General features: G+C 39.2%; 1 protein-coding gene across 1 annotated transcript in view; it reads right to left on the bottom strand.

Moving 5' to 3' along the window:
- Window positions 1–3,552: 3,552 nt before the first annotated feature.
- ITGAV (integrin subunit alpha V) overlaps window positions 3,553–24,608 on the bottom strand; it is an 86,649-nt gene continuing 65,593 nt past the window's right edge. The window contains exons 24-30 of the mRNA XM_048869332.2: window positions 22,618–22,723; window positions 21,422–21,580; window positions 16,777–16,890; window positions 11,533–11,646; window positions 11,323–11,430; window positions 9,662–9,784; window positions 3,553–9,289 (exon numbers count right to left, since the gene is read on the bottom strand). Of these exons, the coding sequence (XP_048725289.1) occupies window positions 9,194–9,289; window positions 9,662–9,784; window positions 11,323–11,430; window positions 11,533–11,646; window positions 16,777–16,890; window positions 21,422–21,580; window positions 22,618–22,723 (820 nt within the window). The 3' untranslated portion in view covers window positions 3,553–9,193. The remainder of the gene's footprint in view (window positions 9,290–9,661; window positions 9,785–11,322; window positions 11,431–11,532; window positions 11,647–16,776; window positions 16,891–21,421; window positions 21,581–22,617; window positions 22,724–24,608) is intronic.

Here is a 24,608-nt window from a genome sequence, read left to right as displayed (position 1 = left end):
CTCGCGGCTCGGCGGTGTTTGTCTTAAAGGCTCGGCTCCCGGAATCAAGGGATTAAGTGAGAATCTCAGCTTTAGTTTAAAAAATTTTTCTAGGCCTCACGAGGGGGTAGGGTGTGGGGGGGGGGGCTTGAATATGTGAAGCAAGTGTATCCTAAAGGTAGGGAAAATAGAAGGCAAATAAAACAAATCCAAAGTTGTATATTACTGTTTTAAAAGCACATCTCCTGAGTTTCAGACTAGGCTCATGATTTTTGAAAACTGAAGGTGGGAATAGGGCAAGTCTTGACTACTAAAGTTACATCTATCCCAATTATTTCCCCCCCCCCCCGTGAATCCTATCCTGCTTTTTAGATCATACGTGCTATACAGCATCTTGTACAATTAAGAGATTTTTTTGACACTTAGTGCTAAGCACTCACTAAGACTAAAATGCAATCATAGAATTGTAGGACTGGAAGGGACCTCCAAGGGACCTCTGGTCCAGGACCTGCCCTTGAAGGTAGGACTATTATCTATCTTTTTTTATCTTTTATTATCTTTTTTTTTTAAAAAGGGCCATACTATAATTTTACAATTATTATTTCCCCTTCAATAAACAACGGATTAGCCAAATATAGTAGGTTGTAGGGAGATATGGATGTGTCCTTATCTCAGAAACTTCCATAGCGGGGGAGTAAGAGGAAGGGAAAAATATTTGCACAATTGTGCAACAATGAAAGATTTCCCAAACCTAAAAGGGAACTATCAGGTTAAAAATCTTTACACGTTATCAAAACTAAAAGAATTTTCGAAATCTAATTTACTTTTTCTTATTTAATTACTTTAATGTCATTCTCTACAGAACAGTGTAATTAATTCATTGTCATCAATAATGACTTCATAGAGATGAAGAGTTGAAGGAATAAAAATCTAATTTAATTTTAACCAGGGGCGCTGATGGTTTACTGCCACTCCTTTTGGACCTGGAAAATAGACAATTAGTTTGACTCTCCAGATCTCATGCTCTCGTCTAATATAATGAAGCCCCCACTAATAACTACTTGCTGAATCCAGCTGAGCAGGCATGGTGGAAAATGTGCATCTCTCTGCACCTTAGTCTGCTCCCTTATGATTTCAAATGTTTTTTCACCTTTCCTCGGGAATGGTTGGATTAAATGTGGCATCCCTGCATAGAGTGATGTAAAGATGAGGAACATGGGGCTATAAAAGACTTCCTAGTTCTGTCTCCTACCTGCTTCCCCCTTTGAGCTGATGGCTGATGAGAGATTGTATGGCCCTGGGAAAATGGTTGGATCCCTTAAATGTTCATTTCCAAATGTTCTAATATTTGGATTTTTTTAGTTGTTTTAATATTTGGGCTTTTTAAAAAGTATTTATTTTTTTAAAAAATAAGTTATTTTGGGTGTTGGTTGGACCCATTCTCCACCTTAAACTTTTTAAACTAAGCTTTTGGTTTACTAACATGCAATTATTAGTTATGTACAAAAATTATGAAATGAATGCTGAAAGACAAAAATGGTTGTTGGAGATGATAGATGGCTTCCAAAGGGGAATAATATTGTATTTAGATGAATTATTGAGGTGGAACTACCTCTGACATATCTACAATTGTTCATTTACAAAAAAAATTGTATCAGACTTATCTTTTTTTAACCAACCTTGCAAAGATATGAAAGCCAATAATAAAAAATTTGTTTCACTTACCTGAATACTACTTTTCTCTGAGGTATTATGTCCGGCAGTCCCTTTTAGGGCGTAGCTCCTGCAGTCTTCAGAGCTCTCCCTCAACTACTGCTTAAATTTCAGAAATGATAGTAATTCATCAGTCTTCAAAAGGTTGCAGTAGATGAAACACAAGTGTAGGGCCTGGGTAAAAATGTAGCTGTATCTATACTAGGGGGAAGGCGAAAATGCTACAGATATTCTGAAGGAAGAAGAAGTGGCAAGATTTAAAAACTGCCTGGACGTGAAGATCTAGAGAGAGGGTTTTCTATGCTGTTTTAATGGTGGCCCCTCATTTTGGTCTTTGTCTCACAGGATAAAAATGGTGGCTACATATCAGCTGTCCATCTTGTCCAGTGTCCTTTCTCCGCTAACTTAAAGCGATTTTTCTTTAGCTCAAAAAATATGCAATAGCTATGCTTGTGGAGCAAAAGACCTCATTTATGTTCCTGCTGTTGCCAAGAGGTGTCGTATGGAGCATATTGACATTATTGTAAATATTGTATTGTAATATTGTAAACAATTTTGCACATCTTTCTTAGTCTCCTTTTTTGGTTTTCTCCTGTTAGAATCCAACCCACTATTTGTTTTGGTAATTTGATATTAGTCAGGCAAGCAGTCCTCGCTTACAGACAGCCCCCCAACCTGAAGCAAATACTCACCAGCAACCACAGACCACACAATAAAAACACTAACCCAGGAACCTATCCTTGCAACGAAGCCTGTTGTCAACTCTGCCCACAGATCTGTTCAAGGGAAACCATCATAGGACCTAATCACATCAGCCACAGCGTAAGAGGCTCATTCACCTGCACATCTACCAATGTGATATAGGTCATCATGTGCCAACAATGCCCCTCTGCCCTGTACATTGGCCAAACTGGACAATCTCTACGGGAAAGAATAAATGGACACAAATCAGACGTCAAGAATTATAACATTCAAAAACCAGTCAGAGAACACTTCAACCTCCCTGGTCACTCAATTTCAGACCTAAAAGTCACAATTCTCCAACAAAAAAAAACTTCAAAAACAGACTCCAACAAGATACTGCAGAATTGGAATTAATTTGCAAACTGGACACCATTAAATTAGGCTTGAATAAAGACTGGGAGTGGATGGGTCATTACACAAAGTAAAAACTATTTCCCCATGCTAATTTCTCTCCCTCCCCCCCTCCCCCCGGTTACTCACACCTTCTTCTCAGCTGTTTGAAATGGGCCATCCTTATGATCACTACAAAAGGTTTTTTCCTCCTGCTGATAATAGCCCACCTTCATTAATTGGTCTCGTTACAGTTGGTATGGCAACACCCATTTTTTCATGTTCCCTGTGTATATCTATCTTCCTACTCTATTTTCCACTGCATGCATCCGATGAAGTGGGTTTTTGCCTACGAAAGCTTATGCCCAAATAAATGTGTTAGTCTTTAAGGTGCCACAAGTACTCCTCTTATTTGTACGGCAGTCAACATGTCGTGGTCTTCAAAAGAAGCAGAACTGAGGGAACATTAAAGCCCTGACAATAGTACTACTCAGTGTGTAAAGGGAAGCACATGCATAAGTCTATGCAGGACTGGGTCAAAAGGTGCAACCTGACCACCTGAGCTGTATGTACGTGTGTTCTATAGACACACAACCTTTGTGCAGACGCTGTGTCTTATAGAGCCAGTTGAAAAATGCCAAAGTTTCCACTGAATTTCTGAATATCTACCAGTCTAAACTGGTTGAAAAACCAGCACACACACACACACACAAATTCTTTTGAAATTTAGAAAAATTTCAGTTAGCTCTACTTCCTAAGTAAACATTTATTCAGTCAAAAGAAAAATAATATGCACCCCTTTATTTTGTCCAGCAAAATATTTACAATCACCCAGAACATAAAGATGAATACAGTTAATTTGAAAACAATCCAAGAAATTGTCCTAATATGTACAACTAGAAAATTAAACACTCGTTCCCAGACTTTACACATTTAAGGAAAGGATAAAAAGTGACTGTTTTCCGTCAATAAAATAATGACCATGGAATCCTTGCAGATGTAACTTCCTGATATTGAGATATGCAAGATGTTTGTCATCCAGCAATGAGAGAAAATAGATTGCAACCAGCTTCTCTTTCCCCTTACTGCAGTAACAAATCCCCTTGTTGGAAGTGCAACTTCAGCTGAGAAAGTGACGTATGTGTTATGTGCACCTTTTAATACTCAATGAATCCTTGTGGGCTGCAAGCAGCTACTCTGGAACTTTTCCACTGACTATTTTATATAACTTTTTAAAAGTGCATATTCTTTTGAAAGAATTCAGAGAAGATTTTTTTATTGAGGTATTTTATTCCAAAATTCTAATACTAATCAATCTAACATTTACAATCAGATTTTGAAAATCTGTTTATCCAATCATGAATATTTTAAATTATTTCTAAATGTAATTGAATACAGAGCTATACAAATATAACCCAATGAAATCAATTGTAAGGTGTCAGTGGATTTCTGGGATTAAAAATGGACTTAAAAAGGAAAATAAGGCAGGCTTGCTAGCCATGTCTGATGCTAATGCAGTTCTGCCTGCTGCAATACACAATTTGTGTGATTTATATTTTAATAAAAATACGGTGACTGAAAATGAATATTGCTCTCTTTAAATGTTCTGTAAGGCCCCTTGAAACCATTTTGTAACTGTTAAAAATATTTCCATTTGATTCATGAATATATTTCTCAAACAGCTAGGAACTCTAGTGGCCCAAATTGTGGCAGTCTTGTTAGTAAGTTAATTTTCTGCTTGTGCAGACAACATTGCACTAGCAAAATGCATGCAAAAACCGGTCTGTTATAAAATGAAGAATTAAATGTTACATTTTCAAAACAGCATTGTCATAACAAGTAAGTTTTCTTTAGGGATCAGAAAGGGCCACTCAACTAATATTTTCATTGCAGTTTCTAATGTTATGTTAAATCTTTATTTATTTTGCAAAAGTCAAGGGTCAAGTTATTCAACCATAATGTAAAATATTTTTACAAGGACAATGCATTTAAACTTAGATTTCCTTTGCTATTATTAAAAAGTTTCAAATACCTTTTGAAAAAAATTACACTGAAATAAGAGGCACAAACGTATGAAACAGTAGTAGCACTACAGACTCAAATACATTATTGTACAGTCACTCATCAAATTTTCCACAATGGATTTAGAGAAAAACATTGTACCAAATCTCATTAACCCAAACCAATGAGTTAGCAACTGATAAACTTTAGAATATATACTCATTATGTCTGACCCAATGTGGGTGATCAAAACTCTTTCTACAGCATTCATGTATCAACTCAATTTAATACATTTGTTTTGTAAAAGGTTCTTAAAAATATTGACTACTATAAGTCAACAAATGCTACATCACGTCTTAGGTCAGGCCTATTAAACTTAAAAACAACTTGGCAGTGAATTAGATCTGATTATAATGTTATATTGCACATGAGAACTAAAATCTAGGGACTGAGTACCAAAAAGTTCAGATCCCAAGGAACTTCGAGAGCTCAGCATCTCCCAGGATTAGATCCTAAAGGGAACAAAAGGTTGCATTTCTTTGTGGTAGGAGTACACAGTACACAAAACTTGTTTCTCAGCTCTTGCGTCAACAAGTGAAAGAAGCCCTTATCTCCTCATGGAAGTGACAAGGTCAGTGCACATTCTGCCACCTACCCATTCATTCTGGGCTGCTATTTTCCTATTACATAACCTTAATTCTTTCCCATTCACAGACAGCTCCACTGTACATGAGCAGCCCAACTGAAAGCCAACTGAAGTAAATGGAAAGTCTCCTGTTGAGTTCATAGGACTTTGGAACAGGCCCTACTCTGTAGTAAGACAGAGTTGACTAGATTTTGTCCATGCTAATGCTCCTCTCTGATGCGATTTGGTAGTGCTCAGTGGTGATACCCCATAGCTCCCTCTAGCATGAGCACTGGTTCTAAAACAAGATGTTATACAATTTGAATCTTTCTCCCCCCAAAATGGTCAAAATCTTTTAACCCCTCTGAAATAGTAGCAGACACTCCTAAAAAACTTCTTTAATGCATTTTTTGCTGTGTAAAGCTCTACACTTTCATAGCTATATATTAATAAAGTGAACATTTCAAAAGCACCAAGAATCCCCTAGTTCCAGCTGAAATACGTTCAAAAGATACCTGTTAGAGTTCATTTTAACAAGGTTACAAGTATTCAAGGCTGGACACAATTTTAGGAATAACTAATACTAAAATCTCAGTTTGAATTTAAATCTTAGCTATACGTAAAGAGATATCAAAATTTTTAGTAAAGAAAGGAAATACAGTAGCAGACTTTCTTTAAAAGTATCAAAAGCACCAAGATCGTTTAGTCAATCATAAATTTAAAGGATAGAACTACAAGTCTAATATAGACATTTGTGAACATTTATAAAAGATTTTGACTTTTGATATATATATATCTAAAGTTTGGCTTCCCACTTGTGCTTAACAACAATATATCTACTACTGAACTTTAATAGTGTTTCTTGAAAGACAAATTTAAACCTACAAGTGAGGTTACATCCTTACACCTCATGAATCTTTCCCAAGTATGGTACCAGACAATATAAATTTCTCAATATAAATCTTAACTTTTTAAGATACACCATAAAAAGCTGCAATAATGTAAGTTGGAGTAGTTATATAAACTCATAAAAGATCTGGATTTTTTTAATTGCCCTCTTAGGCTAAATAATTTCACAAGTTGTTAGTGCATATACATGAATTTGGACTTATGAAGTGAGTTTCTCTGAAAAGAGGACTAAATAAGCTATCTGCCATATGATTTTATGCACAGCACTTGCTTCAGGGGCATTCATTGCATACAAAAATATCACATTTTCTTTATAAAAAAGTGGACATTATAAAACATTTGCTATAAGAATACAAGTAGCATTTGTAGGCCACTACGAAAACTATTATGACAGTAGAAAATATAAATTCTATAATCATCTTATTGCCAAATCTAAATTGTAAAAACAAAGACCTCAGTTCAGGAAAGCATCCCTGTTCAAAATATCCCTTAAGCATATGCTTAACTTTAAGCATGTGCATATGTGCTGTCCTGAACTGGGGGCTGTGTGCACAGTTGAATTCATGATGTAACCTGAACACTGCAGCTACTTTACTGTTTTCTAACAATGAAACTGGAGATTAGTGGATGTACAGGGATTTTAATCAAAGAGGGGAAACAATTATTTGCTGTTATTCTTTAGTAGAACATAAGAAATACAAATAATTTCAAGAAATATTACTTTATGTAACTTAGTTCAGATGGAAGTTTCCATAGTTACAGCAGTTGTGCTGAAATGACACCTTTGTACCCTAATTGCCAAGAAATGACACGCTTTCATGACCGTAAAATCAGGGGGTAGTTAATACTAATGTTAACACCCCGCCCAGATGAGCTGAGCTTTCCTGTGCTTTTCTCCATCTCCCCATAATGGCCTCAGTCCTGTGCTCATCCTTAGACAGGTGAGTTGTCCTGCTGATTTAAAATCACTGTGGCTACTCAGGTTCTTTAAGCACATACATGTTTGCAGAATCAGAGCCATGTTCTCTCTACTGATAGTCTCTTCAACCTCTAGGCTTAGCCTAAGTTTCAGATTGGACCCAAAGAATCGAATGGTCCTTCCGTATGCAGATTTCCCACTAATGTCAATGGGAATCAGGTGTGCAGTATAACTGCAGGATCAAGCCTTGACTGAAGCTGAATTTAATAAAAAAATCACTCCTGTCTCATCTTAAAACACATACAACAAGGCCATCTAGGGCATGTCTACTCTGCGTCTGCGATACCCAGCCTGGGTCCACAGACTCAGGTTAGCAGGGTTTGCACAAGCACTGTGAAAATAGCTGTGTAGACGGGTCAGGTTGGAGCTTGGATTCTGAAGCCAGGGTGGGGTGGGGTGGGATGGGCTTAGGAGCCTGAATTCTGGACCACGATGCAAGATCAAAACATTATTTTTAGAGTGCTAGCATGAGCTCCACTCTGTGGACCCAGGGTGGGAGGCTCACCCCCAGATGTCTTGTGGACATGCCCCTAATGCCATGGGTCCTGATTCCTCCCTCTATGATTATAATAACAATACTATACAATTAAAGGCTGTGGGTAAAATCCATTACGTCAGTGAGGCCAGGATTTCCATTATAAAGTAATTTCACTTAAACAGCCATCTAAAACAATATGTAAATGGATAAAAAAGCAAGCTGCCCAATACACAAATTAACCCCCTACTAACTTTGGACTTTCTCAGTAATAATGCAGATACAATAGTGGTTCAGCTAAGAATGCAAAGAAGACTGAAAATCAGTCCTGGTTTTCCAAAAACCGGACATGAGGCAGAAATGAAAGTCTAAACAAGCTATTAACTTCAGGTAACTTGTGGCAAAAAGGTTCTCTGGTCATTTGGGGTATTTACAGTGGAGATGCTGCCCCAAGCAACCTAGAATACATGCCAAAGTGCTCTATCCTTGCTGTTACTCTTAGAGCTTGTCAAATACAGAAGTTGCATCAGTTCAACTATCCTGATATAGTTAAGTAGTATACCACCACTAGTGTGGACACAGTTACATTGGCATAAAGGAATTTATACTGGTATAGTTTATTTCTGTTTAGGAGGGTACTAAGCTATCCTGGTAGAAGGAACCTTTATATTGGTATAACAACATCCACACTAGGGTTTGTATCAGTATAACTATATTGAGTTAAAAATACAGACCAAGACCTGTGGAGCACCATCTATGAAATCAAGAGAAGTGGGAGGGGAAGGAGAAATGGTCCCATGGAGGCAGCTAGCCCCCAACTCCTTACAGAAAGGGAGACCAGCATGCAGAAGAGATGGCAAATGGGAATGATCCTGCTGAATATTCCCATGTATACTTTTCTGGGGAAAATCATCAGCAAGAGTCTAAGGACAGAAAAGCTTTGCAATCAAGGCAGACTTGTAAAACAAGCTATACTCATTTTGTGCATCTAGCCACCAAGAGCTTGAAAATTAAGTGTAGTGTCTGAATGTAAATGTCCATCAACAGAGAACATACTAAATCTAGCAATTAACTATGAGAACTCCTGGTTTACAGAGCGTAAGTGAAATCTATGTAGCCGTTTGTACAACACCTGTCTGTGCATCAAAGAACAGTGTCTCCTGAAATTAGATTAGTAAAATCATGGCACAAAATATCATGTATGTTTTTGACATCCAAATCAGTGCATATGCATTAGGTCACATCTATTAATGTGATTAATACAGGGGAAGATTTAAATATATTGCTTTTAATCTGTAGTTAAGGCTATTCCCAATGCCAAAAGACATCAACAGTAGTGCAGTCATGGAGTGTCTGTTCCTTAAGAGGGAAATCAAAATTTGTAACCAAGATGCTGGCATTTTTACAGTTTCAATATGTTACACAGATAAAACTCTTTTTAAGCTTCTGATGTTCCTTCGCCGTTTTCATGGGGTTGCAGCTGTTCTCTTTCTTGTTCTTCCTGAGGAGGTCGCACCCGTTTGAAGAACCCCATCTGTAATTTGGAGAATCACACGTATTTGGAAAGTGAGAGTCATGTCATTTACAAGCCATTTCTCACTGTGAGAGCGCTTAAGAAACAACCTAACTACTCAGTCACTTAGGTTTTCCTCCATACTCTCTAGTTTCAGCTCATCCTCTAAACCCAGGAAATCCTAAGTGAGCCAAACAACAGCCCAGTCCTCCCACAAACACCAACCCTTATTGCAACTCCTCCCTTGCTCAACAACCTAGGATGAATGGATGGACTCTGCAGTTTACCCAATAGATAAACATATTCAGACTATTTAGGACCAAATTACTAGTGTCATTTTCAGTAATACATCAATAATGGACACCCCCGCCCCCCCGAAAGTATAATGCTTACCCTGTACATTACGAAGACTAGAACAGCCAGGAGCAATAATCCTGCTAGGACAGCCAAAATTATAACCCACACTGGCACTGGCATGGGCTGTGGTTGAATGCCCCAGGTGATATTTGTGGTAACCTAATGAAAAATACAACGGATCACATTTTATTAGGCAGTGGCATGAATGAGTTTGTCCATACAGTTTGTGACATACATATTTTGAACCGGTCATATTTAAAACACATCCTAATTCACCATGAATTAACATTTCTTTTGGATGAGATGGCACTTCTGTAAATTGATAGAGATTATCCAAGACTATGAAAGCCTTTGTACCATACTAAATACATATTCTGTATATGCTCGACATTTTACAGAAGAAGTGTGGTATCTCACAAATGTTTCAGAGTTTTACAAGTATTTTTGGCATTTTATTTTAAAGTTAGGCACCCTCTCAATACCAAGAATCAAACCTTATAGGGCTTGGAAGGAGAGGAAAATTGTAACTAATATATTTTAGAAACCAGATACTGTATAAGAATGTCCTCTTCCAAATCCCTCTGTAAAAACTCTCTTTTGCTGTGATGCCTACAAAAATCTTGACAATGGTTAGAGAGCTGGTGAGCCGAGATCACTGTTTGTCATGATGACCACTGCTTTCTAATTGTTTCTCCTCCTCTTCGTATCACCCTGTTGTCTACTGCCTTATACTTTGATTGTTAAGCTGTTTGGAGCAGAGCTCATCTTTTTGTTCTGCATTTGTACACTGCCTAGTGCAATAGAGTTCTGGTTCTTCACTGGGGCTGTTGGGCACGACTGCAGTACCAGATTATTATTATTAATTATTAGTAATAAAAATAGTAATAAATAATAATGTCAATTTTAAGTTCAAACTCTCCCACTCCATGAGGACTAGAAAACTAAAGATTTCTACCATTCCTGGTTTTCTTATTGCACCAGTTTGGTCACAAGATATTGGACTTCACATCTGTCAATGGTGCAGGACTTAACACTGTCCATTCTGGGGTCTAGCAAATGTAATGTGCATGGGTGGGGAGGGGAAGAAGGGAATATTTCTCTGGAAGACTTAAAGGGGGGGAAAGCCCTGTGACATGGTAGGTGTTGGAAAGCTTCTCTAAGCTTTGGAATATTAGCAGCAGTCCCAGCAGATAGATTAGTAGGCAAAAAGCAGGTGAAGCCATCAAAGACAAATGATAAATAGCATTTATCGCATATGTCTGCAGAATTGGGCTGTAAGATATGTTTGGTAGTACCACCACTGAGACATCAGTAAATTGTATTTCCCAATAAAGGGCTAAATATAATCCTGAACATCAGAACAAGTTTTATAGGCTCTTTGAATGATTCAGGACTGTCAGTATGTAGACTGAATTGTATCTATTAACCGGGTCTATTTGCGCACAGTATTGTCAATATAGATATATGAAAGCCTACATGCCAAATGCTAGAATTCTAGTTTTCAGATTGAAAATGTTTGGTTTTATTTTTAATTTTATGTGTATAAATAATTTTAATATATAAAACTAAGAGTTAGTTAAAATTTAGTAGCATTATGAAGATGAATGTATGTGCTTCATTTTGATCATTCTATTTCTTATATTAATTTCAGCTGAATGTGCATTGGACCAAACCATGTTCAGACATAAATGACTTACTACTGTAGAATTATGGATATCTTCAAATGAAAGGTTCTTGTAAGGGAACTCTATGACATTGAATGAGGCTGATGACTTGAGTGAGTACGAATGATTCTGGTTTTCTTTCTGTGCAAAAAAAAACAAAAATTGATTTTACATGCTGGATGTAAAAAGACTTTTCATGTTTCAGAAGCGGGGAGAGATTGTGAATTATTAATAGGCACTTACGTTCATAAAGGTCTGGGTCCAAAGGCGAGATTTTACATACAATATTGCACTCTTTCCCCTCTCCAGGCGGCCAACTTGGCAGACTATCTTTAAACATTCAGCAGTTCCACAGCCCTACGTGTGACGAGAGGAATGGTTACCTCACTGATGAAAATGCATTACTATGTCTACATTCAGTCTAAAAGACACAAATGACAGTACATCAATTGCTACACAGATAATTTCTATATTAAAATGTGCAATAAAAACTCCATAAATCACTCAAGTGAACAGGAAATCCATAGCGAAATTCCATAATTTTGCAATTAATAAGCTCTATTGATTTAACCCAATTTTAAGGCCCCTTTGTACCATGATTAGAATAATAGAATCATAGACTTTAAAGTCAGAAGGGACCATTATGATTGTCTAGTCTGACCTCCTGCACAACGCAGGCCACAGAATCTTACCCATCAACTTCTGTAACAAACGTCTAACCTATGTCTGAGCTACTGAAGTCCTCAAATCATGGTTTAAAGACTTCGAGGTGCAGAGAATCCTCCAGCAAGTGATCCATGCCCCAAGCTGCAGAGAAAGGCGAAAACCCCCCAGAGCCTCTGCCAATCTGCCCTGGAGGAAAATTCCTTCCCGACCCCAAATATGGCGATCAGCTAAACCCTGAGCATGTCAAACCCTCACCAGTCAAACACCCAGGAAAGAATTCTCTGTAGTAACTCAGATCCCATCCATCTACCATCCCATCACAGGCCACTGGGCATATCTACCGCTAATAGTTGAAGATCAATTAATTGCCAAAATTAGGCTACCCCATCATATCATCCCTTCCATAAACCTATCAAGCTTAGTCTTGAAGCCAAATATGTCTTTTGCTCCCACTGCTTCCCTTGGAAGGCTGTTCCAGAACTTCACCCCTCTGATGGTTAGAAACCTTCGTCTAATTTCAAGTCTAAACTTCCTGATGGGAGTTTATATCCATTTGTTCTTGTGTAGACATTGGTACTGAGCTTAAATAATTCTTCTCCCTCCATGGTATTTATCCCTCTGATATATTTATAGAGAGCAATCATATCTCCCCTCAGCCTTCGTTTAGTTAGGCTAAACAAGCCAAGCTCCTTGAGTCTCCTTCCATAAGACAGGTTTTCCATTCCTCGGATCATCCTAGTAGCCCTTCTCTGTACCTGTTCCAGTTTGAATTCATCTTTCTTAAACATGGGAGACCAGAACTGCACACAATATTCCAGATGAGGTCTCACCAGTGCCTTGTATAATGGTACTAACACCTCCTTATCTCTACTGGAAATATTTGATGGCAATTCCAGGATATGCATTACAGATATGTACTTTAGTAAGATGTGTGCTGATCTGAACTCTCACTGAATGCTGGAGTTTGTAATTGTTCAGTGTGTGAATTAGGAAGGTTACATATTTCTACAAAATATGGTACATTGTACCTGATGTATTCTCAGTTACAGATTTACATAGCATTGTATTTCACAGTTGGGTATCACAAACTCATGATGCAATATAATTATTGTTACAGAAGACTGTGCAACATGTAAAGGCCAAATTCCATTATTTAAGATAAATACCCTTAAACGAGAAGCACAAATCCTTCCAGAATGTTGTATCCTCTAATCCCAGACATAGCTAAAAAATTATTTCAAATAGAAATTATTCCTGTTACTATAACAACTGACTGGACTGCTTTACTTTCTCCCTTTGTTCTAGAAACTGTGGAAGTTTTGGCTTCTCATTTTATTGTATACTGTGTGCCAAATAACTGCACAACCTAAGGGCTTCAGTGTTGTTGCCCTTCATACAAAGGTCATAGAGGTTTTAGAAAAAGATTTATGCCAAAGATTCCACCTGCTGTATCAGACACCGATGAAACATTGGGGGGAGGGATAGCTCAGTGGTTTGAGCATTGGCTTGCTAAACCCAGGGTAGTGAGTTCAATCCTTGAGGGGGCCATTTAGGGATCTGGGGCAAAAATTGGGGATTGGTCCTGCTTTGAGCAGGGGGTTGGACTAGATGACCTCCTGAGGTCCCTTCCAACCCTGATATTCTATGATTCTGCTGCTGCATTGTTGATAAACTGAACAAAGGCCTTCAGTAAGGGAGAGTGACCCTATGACACTCTATACCTTGAGGGAGCGCCCTGTAACCCCCATGTTCCTCATCTCATAATTGTGAGATTGCAAATAAAGCATGCCATGTGAGGTATCAGGGGATCTGCTGAAACCCATTGTTCCATCTAAATATGTGCATCATTAATGCATATAAAATTATAAGAATTGTGTTGTATGGTTTTCACTAAAATATGCTGTGGGTTTGGGAAGTGCCCAGATACTAGCTCTCCAGAGACAGTGACAAGGGAGGTAACCAACGCCCGGGTGGGTGCAGAACACACACCACCAGCCTTTGTCCAGCAGAGGAGTTACAATTCAATGACATGCCTGGACCACCACACATGCCTGGGCTTGTGTTCTCCAAGCACAGAGACTAAGGGTATAAAACAGAACACAGGGGGACCATGCTTCACCCGTTCTCCTCCCCCTATGCTGCAAGCAATAAGGACACTCCAAAGACTGAAGACTCCAACAGAGAAGACTGGTCCAGGTTTTAAGGGTGAAAACTGCTATGAATTGCAATATCCAGTGGGATGAGAAAAACTGTTTAACCTAGATGTTGCCCAGTCTAATAGGATTGAGAGTTTAGACTGCGTGTTTATATTTTAATTTTATTTTATTTTGGTAACCACTCTGACCTTTTGCCTACCTTTTGTAGTCAATAAACTAGTTTTACTGTTTATCTTTACCAGTGAGTTTGCCTGAAATGTGTGGTAAATCTGCTCAGGTTGACAAAGGCTGGTGTATATCCACTTTCCATTGATGAAGTGTGAACCAATTAATAAACCTGCATTGCTCAAGAAAGGGTCTTGAGCAGTGCAAGACGGTATATTCCTGAGGTACAAGGCTGGGAGGATTTGGCTAGTGCCTTTCCCTGTGTGATTCACGAGTGGCTCTGGGAGGATTCATGCAATCTAGCTGGGTGAGGAGCTCCACATGTTGTGCTGAGCAATAACAGGGCCTGGAGGGGTTTGCTGCTTGTCGCTAGCAAAGCATTATGAGAGAGAGCCCAGGGTAGAGAGTTAAGGGGGCACAGCAGTCCCACAGTCCCAAGCTGCACCCCAGGGATCCCGTCACAGTCCCTTATCTGTAAATAATGCCAAGGAAATTCAGAGTTTGGCTGGCTTTTCTAACCTGGATTAAACATTTCTATTTTCCACTAGCATCCTATTAACTAATGGGATTAGATCATCAACAGTTCCTGAAAGAGGAACAAAACAAGGCTGCCTCTTTTCCCCTTCATTTTTGACGTGACATTCAGAACTGTAGCTATGCTTATACAATACCATTTGGATGCAACCATCACCCTGCCTTGGAGGGAAAGAGTAGAAGATAAAAACGTAAACTGGCAGCATATTCTTGTCACTCAGAAACTGTCTCTCCTTGATTTAACCTGTCTCAGAGTTTTTTGAAACACTGAGTTATTCATCAAGCTAGTGAATCAATTGAAATATCTCACATATAATAAATCTCAGATGTTAGAGACTGAAGAAACCTACTGTATTGTATCATCTATAATAGGTGCTGTTAAAATTCACTATTTGCTATTCTGCAGTACCTCCTCTTCTAATTAGGGGAAGCTATTGGGGTTATTGCAGACAGTGCAAGTTGCATTTTAAATGGAACCGACCTGTAATCAGTCTTCCTGAAAATGCTAAAATACAGACTCCAGATATAGGATATAATTTTTGGTGGTTAGAGAGTCCAACCAAACCATTAGGAAGGCTGGGCAAAGGCAGCTACTCTTAAGAAAGGAGTGTTTGGCAACTGGAGGTATAGGAGTTTGGAGCTCTTATGTGGAGAAGAATCAGACTGTCAGATCTTGACTCTTTTTCCCCCCCGATCAGATAATCCCCATTTTCTCCTTCACAGACCCACTCCCCACAACATAGGATGTAGGTACATTTTAATCCTTTTTTTTCCTCTCCCCACCAAGGCCTTATAGCAAATAATCCTGGGATTGTGATATTGAAAATAAAGCATGCCATGTGAGGTTTCAGGGGATCTGCTGAAACCCATTGTGTTCAGGTGGCTCTGCCTTGATGCTGGCCTCTTGAGCAGAGCACCAATCCCAGAACTCCCACCACTTCTCTCAGGTAGATCCAGCAGACTGCCCTTCCCAAAGGTCTGACAGATTCATTCCACAGAAATGGGGAGAAATTCACTGTCCATTTCGGCAGTCTCAGGGTTACAGGTGCTGTACAAACACTAGGTGGACACGGTCCCTGCCCCAGCCAATTAAAGACAAGGAACAAGAACCGAGCATAACTAACAAGAGAAAGAAAAGGGGAAGGGATGGAAGGAAGACATGGGTGACAGCAACAACAGGTGGATACACAGCTTGATGGTTCCAAACCATTGAAACATTTTTTAGAATGATCCTTTCTAAAGAGTCCTCATTAAACCATAACCACCCCCCACCCTGGATTCCCTTTACATTTGCTCCCTCACCTACTAGATAAAGTGAACTCACTACATTATTACTATATTATTACTTTTTCCTCCTTTTGCAGAGTCGATCCCCAAACCCCTCTATCTAGCACTACTGGCCCTTTTCAAAGAGAAACACAGATGATCCCCACACTTCCTGTGAATAATGGGTCCCCTTGGGAGCTGAGAGGCCACAAGAGTTCAGAAATTTTCCCACTCCCTGCTGTTATCCAGAAAACAGGGACAGGTCCCTGCAAACATCAGGAGCAGGAGGGCAGAAAGTCCATTGGTCAGTTAGGCGGAGTATGCACTGAAATCCAGGGCTGTGAAGATGCCCCCAGGGTTCATCCAGTCATTATACCTCTCCTCAGTTACCCCAATTTCTCACCTCCCCCATCCAACTGTCAATGTCCCAACTCCACAGAAAAGCATAGTCTATGGAGACCCTGATGTTGAAAAAGGCCTCAACTCAATTCCCATGCCTGCAAATAACTGTGGGCACAAATGCATTCAGACATCTAACTAATAATAAGCTATGTTCCACTAAAAATGGAAACAACAAGGCCCTAGATTATCAAATGCATTTTTCCTTTATAAAACTATTTCCACAGTTTTCATCTCTTCATTAAAAGAGCAAAAGATGACATCTGAAATATATTGGTTTAAGAGCTACTATAGCGCTTACCAAAGTATGTACATCTCCTTCAATGGCAGTTATATCTCTTCGATTTATATGGTGATCACGATTATCTTCATCCCTAAGTGTTTCATTCTTCTCATCTGCTTTAGGAACTGAAATCTAAGGTTACATCAAGAAAAACACAAATAATAAACAATATCTAATATAAGAACATAATGGCCATACTGGGTCAGACCAAAGGTCCACCCAGCCCAGTATCCTGTCTACTGACAGTGGCCAATGCCAAGTGCTCCAGAGGGAGTGAACCTAACAGTGATCTCTCTCCTGCCATCCATCTGCACTCTCTGACAAACAGAGGCTAGGGACACCATTCCTTACCCATCCTGGCTAATAACCATTAATGGACTTAACCTCCATGAATTTATCCAGTTCTCTTTTAAACTCTGTTAAAGTCCTAGCTTTCACAACCTCCTCAGGCAAAGATTTCCACAGGTTGACTGTGCGCTGAGTGAAGAAGAACTTCCTTTTATTTGTTTTAAACCTGCTGCCCATTAATTTCATTTGGTGGCCCCTAGTTCTTATATTATGGGAACAAGTAAATGACTTTTCCTTATTCACTTTTCCCACACCACTCATGATTTTATATACCTCTATCATATCTCCCCACAGTCTCCTCTTTTCCAAGCTGAAAAGTCCTGGCCTCTTTAATCTCTCCTCATATGGGACCCGTTCCAAACCCCTAATCATTTTAGCTGCTCTTTTCTGAACCTTTTCTAATGCCAGTATATCTTTTTTGAGATGAGGGGACCACATCTGAACGCAGTATTCAAGATGTGGGCATACCATGGATTTATATAAGGGCAATAAGATATTCTCCGTCTTATTCTCTATACCTTTTTTAATGATTCCTAACATCCCGTTTGCTTTTCTGACTGCTGCTGCACACTGCATGGACGTCTTCAGAGAACTATCCACAGTGACTCCAAGATCTCTCTCCTGATTAATTGTAGCTAAATTAGCCCCCATCATATTGTATATATAGTTGGGATATTTTTTCCAATTTGCATTACTTTACATTTATCCGCATTAAATTTCATTTGCCATTTTGTTGCCCAGTCACTTAGTTTTGTGAGATCTTTTTGAAGTTCTTCACGGTCTGCTTTGGTCTTAACTATCTTGAGCAGTTTAGTATCATCTGCAAACTTTGCCACCTCACTTTTTACCCCTTTCTCCAGATCATTTATGAATAAGTTGAATAGGCTTGGTCCTAGGACTGACCCTTGGGGAACACCACAAGTTACCCCTCTCCATTCTGAAAATTTAATATAGCATCTTCTATCCTAAAGGGTCTTAGGATGCTTTACAAACGACCAAATACATATACAAAAATAACTTCACAGAAGCAATCACCTCTGGAGTAGAACATAGCAACATTTTAACTGCGGAGAGCAACATTCCACCACAGTTTAGTATAGGAATGCAAGAACACTGCCACATACTACTGGGAATGCTGGGGAATTTTAAGTAGACAAAAGTGATTACCTAAAAAGAACTTGTCTAGGATGCAAGGCTAATACCCCTACTCTTGGCAAATGTGATTTGAGATCTTTAAGAACTACTACTAATGATTAGACTTAAGAGTGTGCAGAAATTGGGTTACAAGCCAACAGCTAGCCAAACTACTTTGAGCGGGTCATTCACATGTTTTGTGCTTCGTTGTTATTGCTGTTTCTGAGTTCTAGAGAAAGCAAAAAGAAGTGATTTTGCAAATGGATTCCTTGAAATCAGGGATAATTTTGTTGCTATGTCATTGCAACACAGACATAAACATACCAATTGCATAGCAAAACCATTTAATAAACTCAAATTTATTAGTGTTTTGTATTGACTTTCTGAGTGCCTGTAAACTTCAAGCAAAGCAAAACTAGGTCAAGAAAAAATTCAAACTGACCTCACCTGAGAGATTTCACAAAACTTGGGCAAATCAAAACCTATGACTTGCACACAGCCCTACGTGCAACAGAATGGAACCTATTCAAAAGAGGTGTCTGTCCTTGTTTCTAATCCCCATAGGTCCCTTTGTCTCTGTCCTAGCTGAGGTTTGCAAATCTCCAAAATTTATCATCTTCAAATTTAATTAACATGCTGTTCACTCCCTTTCCTAGATCATTAACACAGATGTTTAATAAGACCTAATTCAGAGCCCTGCAGTGTCCAATTCTTGCCTCACCAAACTTAATACTTTGCCAATTATTAGCACATATATTTTTACAGTTCAGCCAGTTCAATTAGTAGAATGTTAACTGATGTCAATGGAAGTTTCATTCCTGGAATGAGCAAAGAATCTATTCTTAAAGCTGTCAATAAAGCACTTTCAATGTAGCTATCTCATATTCAAGGGTCTCTCCCCAACACTTCTAATGTATTTATTTGAGTCTCAGAAACTGGTACAAGCACTGTAGGTTACAAATGTGTGTATGTAAGTGTATCATTTAAGGAGGAATTTGAAATAGGGTACTGTGGGTAGGATATTGTGGGCCTTAGCAATTCCTCCAATTTGGGAATCTTTTTTCCAGATTTCACACTTGTCACTATACTATTCCACATATGAAATACCCCTTTATCCCTGTGATGAATTTGAAATTGCATATATATGTACACACTATATTTATACAGTATATTGAAATTGCATGAGAGAAATATATATCTTCATGTATTATATATAAAATACTTTTGTGGCACGCTGGGCCTCTAAAGGCCACTGAAATTAATTAAAAGACTTCCATTGACCTCACTGTGCTTTAGATCAGGCCTTAGATAAATAAGTAGTAATAAAAACAATAATGCAATGTCTCCTACTAAACTGAAAAATAAAAATATTACATAAACAACAAAACAACTTTTGGAATGTTGCTGTTTAAATCTAGGTTAAGTAATGTTCCATTTGTAGCCCATGTTTTTAGTTATTATTCATTTATTGCATGATGTTATGATGAATCAATGTTATATCATATATATTCATTCTATGTTAGAGTTAATTTGTAAGATTATGAAAGTATAAGATGGAACAGTATTTCGAGGAACCATGTATCAGACATGAGTAAGAGAAGCTGAAACACAAGAACCTGTAGGCTGAGGCCTGCAAGATTATAGCTTAGCTATTTTAGGTCTTGGAGACAAGAAATGATGACATAAGCGACCAGAAAATAACTCGATGCCCTAAGATTATGGGAAAAGAGGTACCAAGTGGTAATACTGCATAAAATTACCCAGAAAATAAATATTAGATCATAACAATACTGTATCCAACATGTGTCTTAACCAAAGGATACAGGCTGTGCATCAATGCCAATGAGAATAAACGGAACTTACACAGCCTATAGAAAATTGGGGTCCCTTAAGTTTCCAGGAGACACAAACCAATAAGAGAAAAGAGGGTTGACACTTTTATGGACATGCGCAGAATGTAGGTATAGACAGAATCACATTATAAAAAGGGGATGCCCAGATGCCCAGAAAATTGAGCTCCCTTTGGGAGACTCCAGCAGGAACCATACCACTACTGATGATCAAGCCAGTTGACACACATTAGACCCTAACACTGTTGTTAAGGATGTGAATATAACTATATTTGTAACTCAGGCATGTATAGAACTTCTATGTGCTTGGATAATCATAACTTTAATTGTAACTTTAATAAAAATTGTAAAACAGTCTAGACCTTGTACTTGTGAATGTATGTGTAGTCACTACCTTTGGTCTTTATGTGTTCCTAGAGACTAACTCTGAAGCAAGTAGCAGAGGTGACTTTTACCCTGTTAAGCTTGAAACTGTAGCCGCCAGGGCTGAACCCACGGTGGTGGTATTATGTTACACAGATTACAAAATTCACTTTAAATAAAATAAAAGGCTACACATTGCTGTGGACTGAAAACTATGCCAACATGAGTTTAAAATAATAATTAAAAAAAAAAAGACGACTACATGGGATACTAGATCTGAACTTTTGGCTGAAAAACTGGTGTCTACCTATTCTTCCAACTGGTGGTGTCTCTTCATACAAGGAGCTAGGGTGTAACAAGGTGTTCGCTTGCCCTCGCAGCAAACCAGACAGAGACCTCTTCTGAGTGCATCACCAGTGCCTTTTATTTACAGTGTCAGCTCCCACCACCTTCTATTTACAGACGTTGCAAACTAGCAACTTGGGGGACAGCTAGCTTCTCCAGCCAGCAGGGATCCACACAGCCTTTGGCTCCTCCCTTTCTTTCCCTTCCCCCCCTCCCCCCCCAGCTTCCTGACAGCCCAATATAGCCCCCTGGCTAATGAGGCCCCCAGGCGCTTCCCTTCTAGCAGTTAGGCGTGGCATACTCAGCCAGCCCCAATTAATGCTTCTTAATTGGAGCTGGACTAACAGAGGGCTGGCTCAGGACCTAATGGCCAGCACCCTGTTACACAGGGTATAACAAAAAATAAAAGGGAATACGTAAAAAAAGAATAGAGAAAATAAGCAGATTCTCAATAGGAGTAAAACACAGCAAAATTAGCAGCTATGCTTATTTACATTAGCAGGGAGTCTGGTCTATATAAATAATCTTACATTTCACAGTTTATAGTATGCAGCAAAATGACAGGAACAAAAACCCAACTCGACTCAATACCCAAACATGGCATTACAAAAGTCTCTGCTTACCTTAATTTTCAATGGGTTGATCTCCATATCTGAAGTGCAGTTCATGGGTCCATCAATTTCATATTGCATAATATACAACAGGGTGTTATTGTTGTATTTGTAAGGCCACTGAAGATTTAGCATCACCTTGCTAAAGGCACTTGGACCATTGTTTCTCAGCTAGTGATGAGAAGAAAATTAATGACTGTGTAAGACTATCCTCTTTCCTTTGTTAATGGCCCAGGAGGCACTAGTATATACTTAAAATTATATGAAGGAGCATCTACAATATATCCCCTGACTGTCAGTACAATCAGAGTATCACCAGTGTTACTATGGAAAGAAACTCAATTTCATCTCCCAAGAAGCTAACTTATAATTACTTGAAATAATTTGCTGGAAAGGGGAGAGTCTTCTGAAAAACTTAAAGGAAAGATATTTTTCTGCCTTCAAGAAATTCCATTTGTTAAATGTACTACATTGCCCAAAGTGAGAGATATTGTACATTTCTTATCCAAAGTTGTATGTACGTTATGGGACAGGTCAGATATATGAGAAGAATAATTGTTTTAGATAAGCAGTACCTTATTGGTTGCACAATAACTTGAATTATAGTCAGACAGTCTTTCTAAAAAGAAATTCTTTAAAAAAATTAATTGAACACAGATGAAATCTGTGATAGTTGCTTACAAAAAAGAACTCTCAAAAGACTAATTTTCAAGGCAAAAAGCTTTTTTAATAATGACTGCAGAATTAGAGTACAGCTGAGTGTCCAAAATAATTAACACAGTGAGTCGTCATTTTATTGATTTCACTGTTGCAAGATTAAGGTGACCAGATAATTTGTGTAGTTTTCTAAAGGACTGGATGATTTTATGGCCAATAACATGCAGATTTATGTAAAATAGCAGAGAGGTTTATGATTCAGGTATAAGCTGATTGCTGTAAGGATCAGAGAGGAATTCCTTCCCACTCCCACTAACTGCAACGTATAGCACTGCACAACTGGCTATATTAATTGTTAGGATTTTTGCCTTCCGCAGAGGCTTGGACCAATGAACTCAATTGACTCAATGCAGCAAATTCTAAGTTCCTACTGAACAACGACATGGAGTAAAGCACATTTACCATAAAGGAAATCTTAACTAAAATATTTCCTCCTTCCCCATTATTTCTTGGCTAAAATGCTGGACCTCAAATCAGTAACTATTACATACCTCATATATGTGCTGAACTAGAGGTCCTATGTCTTCTTCTGTCTCTGGATTCTCCTGGGGTTGCCAGTTTGCAATGGGGAGGAAGATGTGATCAGGAGAAGAGACACTACATAGTGAAGGGAATAAACAAAGCTATCAAATACACCTCTACCCCGATATAACGCAACCCAATATAACGTGGGTTCGCATACAATGCGGTAAAGCTCTGACACACTGCTCTGAGCAGCATGTTATGGGGGCCGGGCCAGGGCCGAGGCCAAGGGGTTGGATAAGGGGCAGAGGGTCTCGGGGACTGTCAGGAGCTCCCCCCCACAAGGGACTAGGAGGCAGGAGCTGTGGGGGGGCACTTTTAGGGGCCCCGCAATCCCAGAGTGGCCTGGGGGATTAGCGGGGGGCTGGGAGCAGCCCACTCCAGTCCCAGCCGTGTCCCTTGGGGGAGGGGGCTTGGGGGAAGGGATCCCCTCCGCATTCACCAGCAGCAGTGGAAGTGGAGCAGCCCGGCCCCAGCCCGCTCCACTCCACCAGCTCCCAGCCACAGTGCTCTGCTTCCCGCCGCAGGTGAGTATGGGGGGCGTCCTTTCCCCAACCTCCCCGCACTCACCGGCGGCAGGAAGCAGAGCGCCATGGCTGGGAGGTGGCGGAGTGGAGCGGGCTGGGGCTGTGTTGCTCCACTTCCTGCCGCTGCCGATGAGTGCCTGTCAGGGGGCGGCGGGTGTGGATGGGGTCGGAGCAGTCTGGGGACAGGGAGCAGGGGGGTTGAATAGGGGGTGGGGTCCTGGGGGTGATTAGGGAATGGGGTCTCTGGAGGGGGCAGGTCAGGGAACAAGGAATGGGGGGGGCCAAAGTAAGTTCGATATAACGCGGTCTCACCTATAATGCGGTGAGATTTTTTGTCTCCCGAGGACCGCGTTATATTGGGGTAGAGGTGTGTTTAGCCTAATTTCTAAAAAGTGACCCTAAGCCTTTCATAATGCAGACTCAAGAAACCGAAATTTACAAATATCTAAAAACTAACAATGACCTTTCCATCCTAAATACTGGACATTGGAATGAGCAGAAGTGAAGTTTTTTTTTTTATAAAATGCTTGATCTTCTGCTCAATATACTGTTAAGAACAATTCTCTCTCAGAGGGATCTTTCTTCATATTCGGGGTCATTGTATAAAATTAATACATGCTGTCTGGACAACCTTCTGTGGTGAAAAATTCAACTGTGAGCAGGGTTGACCATAGAGGCATCTAATTGGTAGGGTCATACATGGAACTCAGCCAGCACCTGGTTGGCAATGGTGGTTTTACTAATTTTTCTTCCTTTTTAAACATGATGGTTTAACAGCACCAGGATCTCAAGAAACTTATTAATGCAGTAGATTTCTGGTGGGAAGGAAAAATTAAAGAAAATGGTGCCTCTTAGGAGATTTTCATTTTTCCCCTAAAAAATATGCAAGGCCTCAATGATTGTAAGCAATATTAGTGTTCCAGCAGGAGAAAAATTAACATCTTCACTAAACAGTCAGGATTCTTTAGAGGTTTAAGAGCTGCACAGAAAAGCACTCTTTGTAAAATAAATATATACATAAAAGTTATTCAGGAAAATTAAAATATGTAGAGAGAGGCATCCTGAGTTGACTGGCTGATCAGAAGGACCATTTAATGGTTAGGTGAATTGTGCCTTTCAATAAATAGAAGCAGGAGAGAGTCATCACAGCCTCACAGATAGTATACCTAAGGCTGAAAAGGACAAGCTACTCTAAACCTATATTTGGACAGTATTTTGACATTCTAAAAAAAGGTTTTGGCAGTTTTGGACTCAAAGTGTATTTTCTTAGTCTGTTCAGAAGGTGATTTTTTGGGAATAATTTTTACAAACTGTTCTTTGAATGAATTATAAAGATGAACAGCAGCATTTTCAAAAGCACTTAGGAACCCAAGTCCCATTTTCAAAATTGACTTGGGATCCTAAATTACTTAGGTTGCACTTAAAGCCCCAAA

Source organism: Caretta caretta, chromosome 11 (genome assembly GCF_965140235.1).
Source record: "Caretta caretta isolate rCarCar2 chromosome 11, rCarCar1.hap1, whole genome shotgun sequence".
Classification (NCBI taxonomy): domain Eukaryota; kingdom Metazoa; phylum Chordata; order Testudines; family Cheloniidae; genus Caretta; species Caretta caretta.
The sequence above is the reverse complement of the archived record's forward strand: the minus strand, read 5'-3'. Positions and strand labels throughout refer to the sequence as shown.